At 39.7% G+C, this 12,967-nt stretch overlaps 1 protein-coding gene across 1 annotated transcript; it reads right to left on the reverse strand.

Annotated features, from left to right (window-relative positions):
- Positions 1–3,232: 3,232 nt before the first annotated feature.
- LOC102212426 (dihydroxyacetone phosphate acyltransferase-like) lies at positions 3,233–12,961 on the reverse strand. The gene is made up of 12 exons (XM_005732997.1): positions 12,911–12,961; positions 12,739–12,814; positions 9,821–9,972; positions 9,587–9,717; positions 8,909–9,150; positions 8,115–8,372; positions 7,952–8,031; positions 7,566–7,706; positions 5,259–5,358; positions 4,211–4,304; positions 4,032–4,093; positions 3,233–3,851 (listed from the first exon to the last, which is right to left on the reverse strand). The coding sequence occupies exons 3-12, from the start codon at positions 9,968–9,970 to the stop codon at positions 3,784–3,786; spliced, it is 1,326 nt and encodes a 441-aa protein (XP_005733054.1). The 5' UTR covers positions 9,971–9,972; positions 12,739–12,814; positions 12,911–12,961; the 3' UTR covers positions 3,233–3,783.
- Positions 12,962–12,967: the final 6 nt, after the last annotated feature.

Consider the following 12,967-nt stretch of genomic DNA (forward strand, 5'->3'; position numbering starts at 1 on the left):
GTACATTATAACATACCATAATAGACCCATTTCTGTAATATACTTACATATCTATATTATTGCTAATATATATTGTAATATATCTATATCATGGCTAAAGCACTTCTGGATGGATGCAAACTGCATTTCGTTGCCCTGTACCTGTGCATGTGCAATGACAATAAAGTTGAAATCTATTCTATTTGTGAGTAATTTTAGCCTGCTTCACTTTGTCAGACTAGTTCTATTTAAGTGATTTATTGATTCAACATGTCTGCCAGTAATCAGACCTGAGCCAAAATTATTACCAGTTCACTGGTAATAATTTGCATTTTAGATTAAACAGTTAATAGCATACAGTGGTTAAATCTGTGTTAAACCTAACACAACACACCTAAACCTAATATATTTATGATTAGCTGAAAATGACAAGTGATGGAGGAATATTTCAAACCATCCCTTCAGGAAAAGAAGCAATAAAACACTATGAAAATACCTCAGTACACACAAAACTGTATTATTAGAAAATTGTACATAAAGTATCAAAAATGAAAATGATTATTCTGTAGAGATATTTCCTCCATCAGACTCCATCTCTTTATCTTATTCAGGACATGTAAGCCATCTCCAAAGTATCTTAATATGCTGTACATACCTTTATCAGATCTATTCCTCAGTGAATTTTAAAATGATGAATATGGTTGTTTCTATTTGGCTAAAGGATAAACCCTATACTTTTAAATGAATCTGGCATTAAAAGTGCTTAATCACGATGACTCAGTGTGTATATGTCACAGGAATCTGAGTACAGTTGCTGTGTAGACGCTTTTGGATATTGATTTGTGAAAAATCTCCCAACCATTTGTTTTGTTTTTGTTTTGTTTTTTTCCATTCGCATGGAAATGATTAGGCGTAATAGTCCATTTCTCACAACAAACTAAAAATCCAGGCAAATCCATTTAGAGTTTACAACAAAGGCAGTAATAATATATATTTGAGATTTTCTTACTGTTCTGTGTTAACTAGGAACATTTCTTCATGCTCTGACTTAAGGTACACCCTAAGCCTCAGACTTTAGGTAGGTGGACTACCTATAAACCTATATATAAGCTATAATACATATGAGTTGATATTTTCTAAGTTGTAACTACTGTATAGTGACTAGCAAAACAGGGACAACATTTCAAGGGATCCCTTGAAATGTTTCACTATAAATGCATAAAAAGATACACACAAACAGATTTCTAATAAATTACAATAACAGTAACTCTCCCGCTCTTCCTCTGTGAAAAGTTTGGGCGTCATTCTTGACAGTACATTATCCTTTAACTCTCACATCAATAATATCACTCGCTCAGCATATTTCCAACTCCGTATCATCAATCGCCTCACTCCACATGCCACTGCTATTCTCGTCCATAGTTTCATTACCTCTCGGATTGATTACTGTAACTCACTTATCTGGCCTGCCACAAAAATTCATCAACAAGCTTCAACGTGTCCAGAACTCTGCTGCCCGTATTATTACTAGGACTCCCTCTCACCACATCATCCCTATCCTGAAGCAGCTTCACTGGCTCTCGGTTCAACTCCTCGGTTTAAAATACTCCTTTACACATTTAAGGCTATTCATTCTCTCTCCCCACCATATCTCTCTGACTTGGTAAAGATCTCCATCCCATCCCAGTGCCTCAGATCCTCCTCTTCTCTTCTTCTTTCTGTTCCTTCATTTCGTCTTATTACCATGGGGTGCAGGGCTTTAAGTTGCTCTGCCCCTCGACTTTGGAAATCCTTACCCCCTGACCTCAGAAACATCAGTTCTTTCCCCCTTTTTAAGTCCACCCTCAAAACCCACCTGTTCAAGATAGCGTACTCTGTATAACTACTCCATGCTCTTAAACTTTGTTTCCATTGACAGTGGAAATGCTTCATGGTGGATGTCAATCGATTCACAAAGTTTACAGTAAGATTTCTTGTTACTGATGTAAATGTTTTAACTAAAATCACTTTGATGCCAAATTTGCTAAAAAATCATTGAGTTCTACTCTATTTACCAGTTGAGCAGAGCCTTTCAGTCAGTGATGCCAAGGCTGTGGTTCAGGCAACCACTGCCACTACATTTAGTTGACTCTAAGGACTCTTTGACAAAGCAGTTAAAAACATTGTCGTTTAAATGGGCTTCTGTTGAAAAGTTAATTAATTATTATTATTTACTTATTGTAAAACTACCTGTTTATTTTATTGTTTTACTGTATTTTTTTATGGCACTTAATGTTCTTATTTATTTGACTCTTTATTTTATTTTGTCTATCTATAGTTCCATCCATCCTTTCTCTTCCACTTATCCAATTCAGAGTTTCTGGGGGTGAAACTGGAGCCTGTTCAACTACCATAGGGCAAGAGGCAGAGTACACCCGGTTAGGAAAACTGTCAGGTTGTCCAGAATTCATGTTTTGCAGTTTTAAAACAAAGAAAAAGTGTTTCCCACAAACAGATTTTAAGATCTAGGTAAATGAACAGCTGCTAGCCCCAGACCTTTATGGCCCCTATTTTTGTTTACCAGCTGTGACTGTCCTAAATCACTCAACTGCAGTTGGACAGACTCTTTTGAACTGTCTTATTAGATTATTTAAGAAAGATTGTTTTCCTTTTATCTCCAGGCAACATCGTGCTTGAGATGCAGCTGCTCCATGCTCTGACCCAAGACGCTTATCACTTGTACCTGGGCCCGCTCCCGATGCGCCGAGCCGCCACGCACTTTGCTGACAGTGCGCATAACTGGGTCAACCATGCTCAGCAGGGCCGCTCTCCCCCCGGCTACATCCATCAGACCAACCACCCTGGCCAGGAAAGGCACGCTACACTTCCTCGAGGGCATGTGTATGGTGTGCAGACAGTGCCCAACATGAGGGGAGCAGCGCTCAGTTCCAAAGTGCTGGAATACATCTCTATGTTTTGTCAAGACCCCATGAGCGCTTTACGCATCAAGGTCGACGTGCCACCCATGTACAGATAATCTTTTTCCTGTGGCTGATTGGCACATAAGGGTCCTTCTTCTAACTGCTGAGGGGTTAGAAGTACAGCACAGTGTTGATTGGTTTGCAGGGAGGGCAGGAGATTCAACTCAGACTTCTGGTTTTCATTCACTGTTGAGGGGAATTGGTGGGGAAAAACAACTATGGTGCATTTTGTTACATTTGTTTCACCTTTATGGAAATGTTAAGAAAATGTCTCAAACAAAACCTGAGATCTTTGCTTTTTATGGTGTTTAGAGCCTTATTGCAACATTCTTTTACATACAACCAAGTGTTTTATGCCAAATCTTATTGGAAACAAAGTTTAATTAAAGTGCTCTCTTATTAATTTTCTCAGTTAATCATACATCTATGGAAGTAAACAATACATCTATGGCAATATATTAAAAAAAAACAAAAAACACAAGATCAGCAATGGAAAGTACAGTTATCTTAACCTAAATGTTAGTATTCACCTACTGATTTCGGTTAAAGTGAAACAAAATCAGTAATAGGCCACCTTTATATTACCAGTATTTATCCTGCAGGGCGTTTAGCTTCATCTCAGTCCTCTCAGGTCTATAAAGGACAGAGTGGTAGCCACCATTCAGTAGATTAAGTCTGGCCGGCATCAAGGATCAAGTATTTTGCCTGTGAGCACAGACTGTATTTGTACCGATTTGACTGTGTAAAGATAAAGAGACCACAGGGATGACAATGAGGTAGAAGTAGCGAATAGACGGGTAAGTTCATTTGGGGAGGGGGCTGTGAGCTGATACTGAGGATGAATTTATTCCACTTGACACTGAAGCCTTGCGTCAGGTGTAGTGTGGAGGCTCTCAAGAGGGACTTTCCCAGCTACAGTGAGAAAACAGGAAAAATGGATCCCTTAGTCGTACTAAACAGAATAGCAAATTCAACCACAGTAAAGACATTATATAATCAGTATATTTAAAGTCAGCAAGGTAAAATAAATAATAATTCTCAAGACGCACAAAAAAAACTTTATCGTTACTGGAATATCACAAATAAACTTACAGAGTATGTCACCAGTTCTGCTGACAGCTGCTTTGTTCACTTTGTATTCCTTCTGCTGGGACCTGAGATGACAGGAGTGCATCTGTAACTTTGGCATCAGCATTATGGACAGCTCCTCAACCAGCAAAGAAAATGAACTTAAACCAAACAGGGATGTAGGTTTAAATTTCATTACTCACACCCTCAACTTCGTCACCGCCTCCAGTCTCCGCAGTGCAGAAAGAACATTTTTCTGTGTGTCAGAAGACAGGACTTCAAAGGTGCGAAGGTCACCTGCAAAAAAAACAAACAAACAAATACCACACAAACTGTAAGTTTGTAAGTTACCAGTAGGGATGGGAATTTATAAGAATTTTGCGATTCCATTATCGATTCTCACTGGCTCCACTTTGAGAGTCGTGACCATCTCTAAGCAGCATATCAATGACATTACATTCATGCAAAGTAATTACAAATTTCCCATCTTAGTTGTGATCAGTGTTGGGATCATTACTCAAAAAAACGTAAAGTAAAAAAGTACATTACTTAATTACACCCAGGAGAAAGACATTTGTTATTCTACTCATTACAAAAGTGATCTTTCTCTAAGTATTTAGCTATGAACACAAAGCTGACAACACAAATCAAAGATAAAAAACCAGCACAAAGACATTTTAAAGTGATCGTCACAGTGACTCTACTCTAGAAACATGAACAGGTAGAAACGGAGGTAGCAGCCTGACTGCTCATCAGTTTGTTACCTGTTGAAGTTAAGCAGCGGCTTCACCGCAAATGAAGGCTCACTTTATCATGGTGCTGGGCTGGGGTCAGCTCAGCTTTAACGCAACTCTTGGTTCTTGGCTAGCTTAGCATTAGCATGCTGTCTGTGCAGGTGCTTGCAAAGAGCCTAAGTTGTATTAACAGTATAATGCAGATGTTTCTGTTCTGGATCAGTCTCCACTTTACCATCAAGCTCTCATTCTTTTTTGCAATAAAAATAAAAGTGATGTCCATATCCACGCTGGAGACTGTGCCACTATTTTTCCAATTTGACACACAAATTAAAATCAGCTGATTGTAACGAGAGTGCAAGAATCAAAAAAAGGGACTGATAAGCAGGCTGACTAACGATTCCAAGGATTTGGGCTAATGGGAACCAGTTCTCTACAATAACCGGTTCTTGATCCCTAGTTACCAGGTGGGAGAGGTCTCTAGTGGTCAGAGGTCATTTCACACACTCAGTTGTACCTGAGAGGATGAGTTTTGTAGCCAGGTTTCGGACATCAGGTAGGAACTGTTCCTCAGTAAACACGTGATCTTCCTTTTCACACAAGTACCTGAACATCAGCTGGACAATAAAAAAAAAACATTCCAGTGAATTTTAAAGCACATAAGTAGGACTCATCTTTAGTATCTCTTCAGATTCTGTGATATGAACTGCACCCCCTCTCTAAAGATGATCTTAATATATTTGTGCTGTATGCAGGCAAACCATGAAGTGGACAAAACTGTATTTGTCTTACTAAAGACAAAAAGTTTTCAAATTCTATAAATCAAGTTTTTAATACAGTTTTGTTTTATGGTCATAAAATGGCTTAGGCAAAATATTTTAATTTTATAAGTTTAAAAGATGAGAGTACAGCATGTCCTTTCATGTTGTTAGAAACAATGCCATGATTGTTAGTCATAAATATTATGTGATAAAAATTTTTTTTAAAGTGATTCATGTTTAATGACCTTTCTTAGATTACACTAAAAGGTCCATAATTTGTTGGACATTGACACTTTTTGTGGTTTTCTCCTCAAGTGAGGGAACCATCATTAGGCTGAAAAACCCACATAAACCCATCAGAGAGATAGCAAAAAAAACTTCAGGAGTGGTCAAATCACTAGTGAACAGAAAGGTTGCACCAGCTATAAAATCCACAATCAAAACATCTGAAAGATCACAGAAGACAACTTAAACTAGATTGTGACGGATCTAACCAAGTCAAGAACACTCTCAGGAAGATAGGTTTTATCATGGTCAGTGTTGAATCCAGAAAGCCTTCAAGAATGTAAACCCTCTGGAAATACAGGTGTAGACCACTGATTACACATGAAAGAGGAAGGCCAGATTAGACTTTGGCAGAAAACATCTAAGAGATGGCACAAGCAATCTAAGGGTTTTATCAACAAAGAAATGGTCGGTAAAAATCTCTCATCTGACCTCAACTCAGAAACTGAAAGCCTCATAAACAAGCAGCAGCTGAAGGAAGCTGTAGTAAACGCCTGGCAGAGCAACTCAAGGGAGAAAGTACAACATTTGGTGTCCATGGTTTCTAGACTTTAGACAGACATGGACGAAAATACTGTACATTCAAAGTATAAAAAAATCAGTTCATATATTTAAAAATAAAATCAGTAAATCTGTCTGCTTTCACTTATTCTTGTCAGGGTCACAGGGGGCTGGAGCCTATCCCAGGTACTATAGGCAGGGTACACCCTGGACAGATCGCCAGTCTGTTGCAGGGCTAACACATAGAGGCAGACAAACATTCGCACCTATGTGCAATTTACAATTACCCTAACCCCACTAACTGTATGTCTTTGGACTGTGGGAGGAAGCGGAGAGAACCCACACAAACATGGGTAGAAGCGAACTCAGGACCTTCTTGCTGTAAGGCAACAGTGCTAATCACCACACCACCATGCTGCCCCTATATTTAAACGGTGCAGGAATGATGGCTAGAGTGGAGCTGACACCGCTCCAACCGTGGAGCTACTTCTTTCCTGGCTCAGATTTTGCAAAATGGAACAACAGAGTTGTCAGCAACCTGCTTTATTATCAAACTAATTAAATGGCTTTGGTCACCGCTGTTTTCCTCTTCGTTGGGATCCTGAACCCTCCAGGGACGTTCATAGCCATAGCTGTGGTGTCGGCAGACATATTTGGACCAAAGTAGTTGTTTATGCTGGATGCTCTGGTTCAGCAGGAGGAAACCATTCAAAAGATCCACAACTTTCAGGATTAAAAGTGAAAGAGTTACTGAATTTGAGAAGAAGCAAATGCACGTGTGCTCTTTTCTTTCCAAAGATTATGACTTTTGTTTTTTTTTGCTTAGATTTCATTCCTTTCTGTTTCATATACAGCTTGTGATTTGGAAAGCAAGATTGTTATCTGAAGGGCTTTATCTTCACCTCAGGGCTTCTGTCACTCTATCTAGGACTTGTTATTTCTATTCTTTGAAATCTCTAATGATGAAAAAAGATTATGTGATTGCTGCTTAAAGTAGAATTAGACTCCTCTATAAATTAAGTTCATTCTTTAAACAAATTAGAAATGTGCGGTTGAAAACAGTTGCAATTAGTGTACGTGGCAGCATGTCAAGCTAATAAAACTATATGACAAAAGTGGTATGTGTAATCAAATAAAGTTCCAAATTAAAATTGTAGGAGGATAATTCTGGATTCAGTTCTGCTCAGAAAAAACGGTGTGCATAATATGTTGTTCACAACAGTCACTCCTCACTAAATACACTTAGTCACAGAGAGAGATACTCAAGTTAAAAGGACCTGATATGAGTCTAAGAAGGGTTGCAGCAGCTTCTGCAGAAAGGATAAAACTTCCAGCCCCGTTTCCAACACGGTCACTTCCTGCTGACTGATGTGGACTGCTCCACATTTCTGCAGGAGTGAACATGCCTCCTCAAAGTCCTAAATGATGGAGAGACAGATATGCAATATGAGTAACAATAAATATATACCCACGATAATAATCTGTCTCATGGTTAACCATACAAGTGTGTATGAATATGACAGTAGCAAAAAACGTAAGGACCATAAGCACAAAATTTCTTAGGTTTTCCCAAGAATGGGATAAATGAGAGGCTACAGTGACCTTGGCCTTTGACTCAATTCATGCACAAAATAATGCTGATCCTAACAAACATGGTTGTTACCTGCACTGCCCTGCCAGGGATAAAGATAAATTCATTGGAGAAGACGTCCCGCAGGAAGCAGAAAAAGCTGAAGAGCTCATCTGTGAACAGAAAAATGGGTCACAGCTAAACAAGATATGCCCATTCATGAGACTGAGAATCTGTAACCCCACCTAACTCTTACCCTTCCGTGTGTTTTTTGTGATGTGGATGGCTGTAGCAAGTATTCCTGGACGCACAAAGACATGCAATGCCTGATTCCTGTAGGAAACCAGCATCAGCACCACTACCGCCATCCTCATCACACCTTCCTCTGGGCTCAGTGGATCTTGCCTCGCAGGGTCTTCATCCTGAACCAGGTAGATACGGTCCTCTTTATGATGGACAATGGAGTGATGAAGAGCCACGGTGGATGACATCACTTCTGAGTCTGGGATGTGTGCTGCAAAATGCAACCTTCACATAAGTTTGAGGGTCATAAGACCTTCACAAAGTCATGTGTGCGAGTGTGTGTGCGTGTGTAAGTGTGCACACGTGCCTGCATGTGTCAATGTTCACACACAGGACACCTGTGAAGTGAGACAGTTCAGTGGCATTCTCTTAGGATAAGTTACTTAAAGTGTATTAATCCACTGAACATCTCCTAAGTGATTCTGGACACTTGTGCCAACTTGCATTCACCTAATCTTTATGATCCACACAGGACCAGGTCAAAAAGAGCCGTTGATGCCCTGAGGTGAGACGCTGTCACATGCACCAGCAGGGAAACTACTAACCTTTCTACATTAACTGTCTGGTTGTCTAGCATTGCAGTATCCTAAGGCCACCTACTGGTTACTGAAGGGAAAGCAAGCTTCATTAAAGGCCCATTATAAGCAAAGCCTATATTGATCTTAACCCTAAGCTTGATGCTGTGGCCTTTCTACACAGCATAATTCAAATAAATTGATATCTTTGAAATCTAGCTGGCCCACCCACCAGGCCAGTTCAGACGGGCCCCGAAATCCAGCACCAGCTTCCTGAGCCAGAGGGTTTTTTCTGTGAGCTGATGCCACTGCAGACCCTCTTCCGTTAAAGTTGTGAATGGAGTCTGGAGCAACAGGCAGGCCATCAGAGACCAAGGGCTGATCAAAGAGCCCTCCTCCTGGGTTCGTACAATCAAATGGGCCAGCCAGTTCACACAGTCCTGGGTCTCTGCAGTTGGCCTCTGGGGAAGATTTCTGAATAGAAAACGAGACAGATTCTAAAGTTATATACAGGCTGTGTCTTGAAGTTTTGAAGGTTTACAATGACACAAATATTAATTTAAGTTATATTATTATTAACTTGTTAATGTTTTTGTTAATTTGGTGCATTTTACCAAGTCATTTTGGTTTAGTTTTTTATTACTCACTGTAAGTAAAACCTTTATAAAATTACAATTTTAAAATGTAAAGGTTTATATATTCTTCAGTTGAATTACCTGTATACAACTAATGGAGATTACAATTAAAGAATATATCGATGATAAATTACAGTTATTTAAGTTATTTAGTACTTAAGACTCTATAGACTTTTTCTATTTAGACTTTGGTTAGTAGATACTCAATATTCATATTTGTACCTACAGCCATGTGTGATATTGGCAAAAAAAGAGAAAAAAAGGGAAATCTGTACCTTGGTATGAGGTTGTACTCACTCCAATTTATCTTTCCTTCACACAGCTGTCGGGCAGACAGGGGGCGGCCAAAGTTCACATGCATGCAGCCATAATCTTCCTGCAGGACTCCGCTAGCTTTAAAGAGTCCCTGCAGGGAAAGAGTGAGGGCAAGAGGCATGTAGTTTCATATCTTTTAGAAACAAAGATTATATGGGAATTTTTATCAAGTCATAAATGAGGCTGAAACTTACGGTGATGCTTTCTTTTGGTCTGGGGACACCCAACAACTCAAGTGCAAGCAATGACTCCTCCAGCACTCTGTCATAGCTGATGCTGATGGGCACCAGGGTAATATCAAACACCTCACCTTTAAAGTATGGCTCCAGCACCATGTCCATCATACCTACGGAAAAAAGGTGAACAATAAATATTAAAATTATACATAAAATGACCAGTAAACTTGTTTGACTTTTAACTCTTAAAATATCCTAAACCTAGAACAACCCTTCAATTTAAGAGAACTAAAATAATAGAAAAACATGACAATATGACCTAAACATAAATTATTAACCAGATAAAGATCTCTGTAATTAGGGTCGTGGAGAAGAGCTTTCAGAAAAGCAGAACAGAGAAAGTCCATTACATTCATATGAAATTGTAACAGTGTTTATGTTGTATGTGATTCCACTTGCCATGTTAACCACGATCTATTTGTGTATTGTGATGTTTACTGACTCAATGGTGCCCTTTTCTCATAGGCAGTGGATTAATACCACTGGCAGCGTTACAACATTGCCAGATTACGAGGGACAAGCCTGAGGTGGGTTGTATATCACAGCACTGCGCATGATCATTAGATTTTGGCATTTGTGCAGCCACTATGGAGGATATTCAATTCAATTCATCCATCCATCCATTCGCTTCCGCTTATCCTTTTCAGGGTCGCGGGGGGCGCTGGAGCCTATCCCAGCTGTCATAGGGCGAAAGTCTGTCGCAGGGCTAACACATAGGGACAGACAACCATTCACACTCACATTCACTCGCACATTCACACCTAGTGGCAATTTGAATTATCCAATTAACCTATCCCCACAAGCTGCATGTCTTTGGACGGTGGGAGGAAGCCGGAGTACCCGGAGAGAACCCACGCAAACACGGGGAGAACATGCAAACTCCACACAGAAAGACCCCGGCCTGATGGTGGAATTGAACTCAGGACAGTGCTAACCACCGTGCCACCGTGCTGCCAATTCAATTCAATTTAGTTATATTTATACAGCGCCAAATCACAACATCAGTCACCCCAAAGCACTTTATATTGTTAGGTAGGCCCTATAATAATACATACAGAGAAAAACGCAACAATCATATGACCCCCTGTAAGCAAGCACTTTGGCGACAATGGGAAGGAAAAACTCCCTTTTAACAGGAAGAAACCTCCGGCAGAACCAGACTCAGGGAGGGGTGGCCATCTGCCACGACTGGTTGGGGTAAGAGAAGGAAGATAAAATAAAAGACATGCTGTGGAAGAGAGCCAGGGATAATAACAAGTGTGATTCAAGAGAGGTCTATTAACATATGTTGAGTGAGAAAGGTGACTGGAGAAGAAATACTCAATGCATCATGGAAGCAGCAGCCTATGCCAATTGCAGCATAACTAAGGGAGGATTCAGGGTCACCTGATCCAGCCTAGCTATATGCTTTAGCAAAAAGGAAAGTTTTAAGCCTAATCTTAAAAGTGAAGACAGTGTCTGCCTCCCAAATCGAAACTGGAAGCTGCTTCCATAGAAGAGGGGCCTGAAAACTGAAGGCTCTGCCTCTCATTCTACTTTTAAATACTCTAGGAACAACAAGTAAGCCTGCAGTGTGAGAGCGAAGTGCTCTAATAAGGTGATATGGTACTATAAGGTCATTAAAATAAGATGGGGACTGATTATTTAAGACGTTGTATCTGAGGAGCATGATTTTAAATTCAGTTCTGGATTTAACAGGGAGCCAACGAAGGGAAGCCAATACAGGAGAAATATGCTCTCTCTTTCTAGTCCCTGTGGTACTCTTGCTGCAGCATTTTGGATTAACTGAAGGCTTTTTAGGGAGTTTTTGAGACATCCTGATAATAATGAATTACACTAGCCCAGCCTTGAAGTCATAAATGCACAAACTAGTTTTTCAGCATCACTCTGAGACAGGATATTTCTCATTTTAGAGATACTGCGCAAATGAAAGAAAGCAGTCCTACATATTTGTTTAATATGTGCATTGAAGAATATATCCTGGTCAAAATGACTCCAAGGTTTCTCACAGTGTTACTGGAGGCCAAGGTAATGCCATCCAGAGTAAGAATCTGGTTAGATACCATATTTCTAAGGTTTTCGGGCCCGAGTACAATAACCTCAGTTTTATTTGAATTTAGAAGCAGAAAATTAGAGGCCATCCAGGGTTTTATGTCTTTAAGGCATTTCTGCAGTTTAACTAATTGGTGTGTGTTATCTGTCTTCATGGATAGATAAAGTTGTGTGTCATCTATATAGCAGTGAAAATGTAAGCTATGCCTTCTGATGATAAGCATATGGCCACTGCAAACTGTCTGACTGTTAATAAGAAGAGTTCAGGTGAATTGTTGCCAATGTGTGGTGATAAAACAGTCACATAATAGTACTGTACATTGGCTAGCTTAGCTAGCAAGATACTATGCTACCATAATATGCTATTACCTTTGCATGCAGCTCAAACACAGCACACTACAAATACATAACCAGAATATGACCAGTACATATTCTGTTCTTATCCAGGTACACAATATTTATATTAATGAACTTGTTATATTAGTTTTCAGCATTAAAACATTGCCAGATTATGAGGGACGAGCCTGAGTGCACTGTGTTTAACTCACCTGCAATGAGTCAACCTGCCTGGCCAGTACATACTTAGTACTTACCCAATTAATAAATGGCAGCACTAAAAGATAAGCAAGTCTCGTCCATCATTTACTACACAAGGCAGAGTCAAGTCATATTTTTGAACCAGTCAGTTACAGCAAAGTATAATTTAGCCTAGTTACACAATGAAATTAAAGCAAGACAGAAAAAGTCCAAAAGAATCAGATGCACGCACTTTGATATCCTGGGACACACTTAAAAAAAACAAGGTGGTAAATTTGGACACTTACCAAGCTTTGGCACTAGAGACTTCAGTGTGCGACTCCTGAAACCTTCTACATAAAACTCCAAAGGAGCATATCCTGTCTACAGAAAACACATTATGCTGTTGGAACCCTTCCTTTGATTGAAGTTTATTACCAAAGATGCATTCAGGAATATGCTGAAAAGTCATCGTCTTACCCTGACAATTGTTTGTACGTATTCTAAAAGCACCGCCCAGTACAGCTTGTCAGAGCC

Source organism: Pundamilia nyererei, unplaced genomic scaffold (assembly GCF_000239375.1).
Source record: "Pundamilia nyererei isolate P.nyererei 1_Seehausen unplaced genomic scaffold, PunNye1.0 scaffold00049, whole genome shotgun sequence".
Classification (NCBI taxonomy): domain Eukaryota; kingdom Metazoa; phylum Chordata; class Actinopteri; order Cichliformes; family Cichlidae; genus Pundamilia; species Pundamilia nyererei.

Excerpts from the sequence above, each read along its gene's own strand:
- LOC102212426 (XM_005732997.1), bottom strand. The coding sequence starts at position 9,970 with ATGATGGACATGGTGCTGGAGCCATACTTTAAAGGTGAGGTGTTTGAT. Across the intron at positions 9,151-9,586 it reads GAGTACAACCTCATACCAAG|AAATCTTCCCCAGAGGCCAA; the intron begins GTACAGATTTCC and ends TTTTCTATTCAG. Across the intron at positions 4,094-4,210 it reads GCGGTGACGAAGTTGAGGGT|GTCCCAGCAGAAGGAATACA; the intron begins GTGAGTAATGAA and ends CTGTCATCTCAG.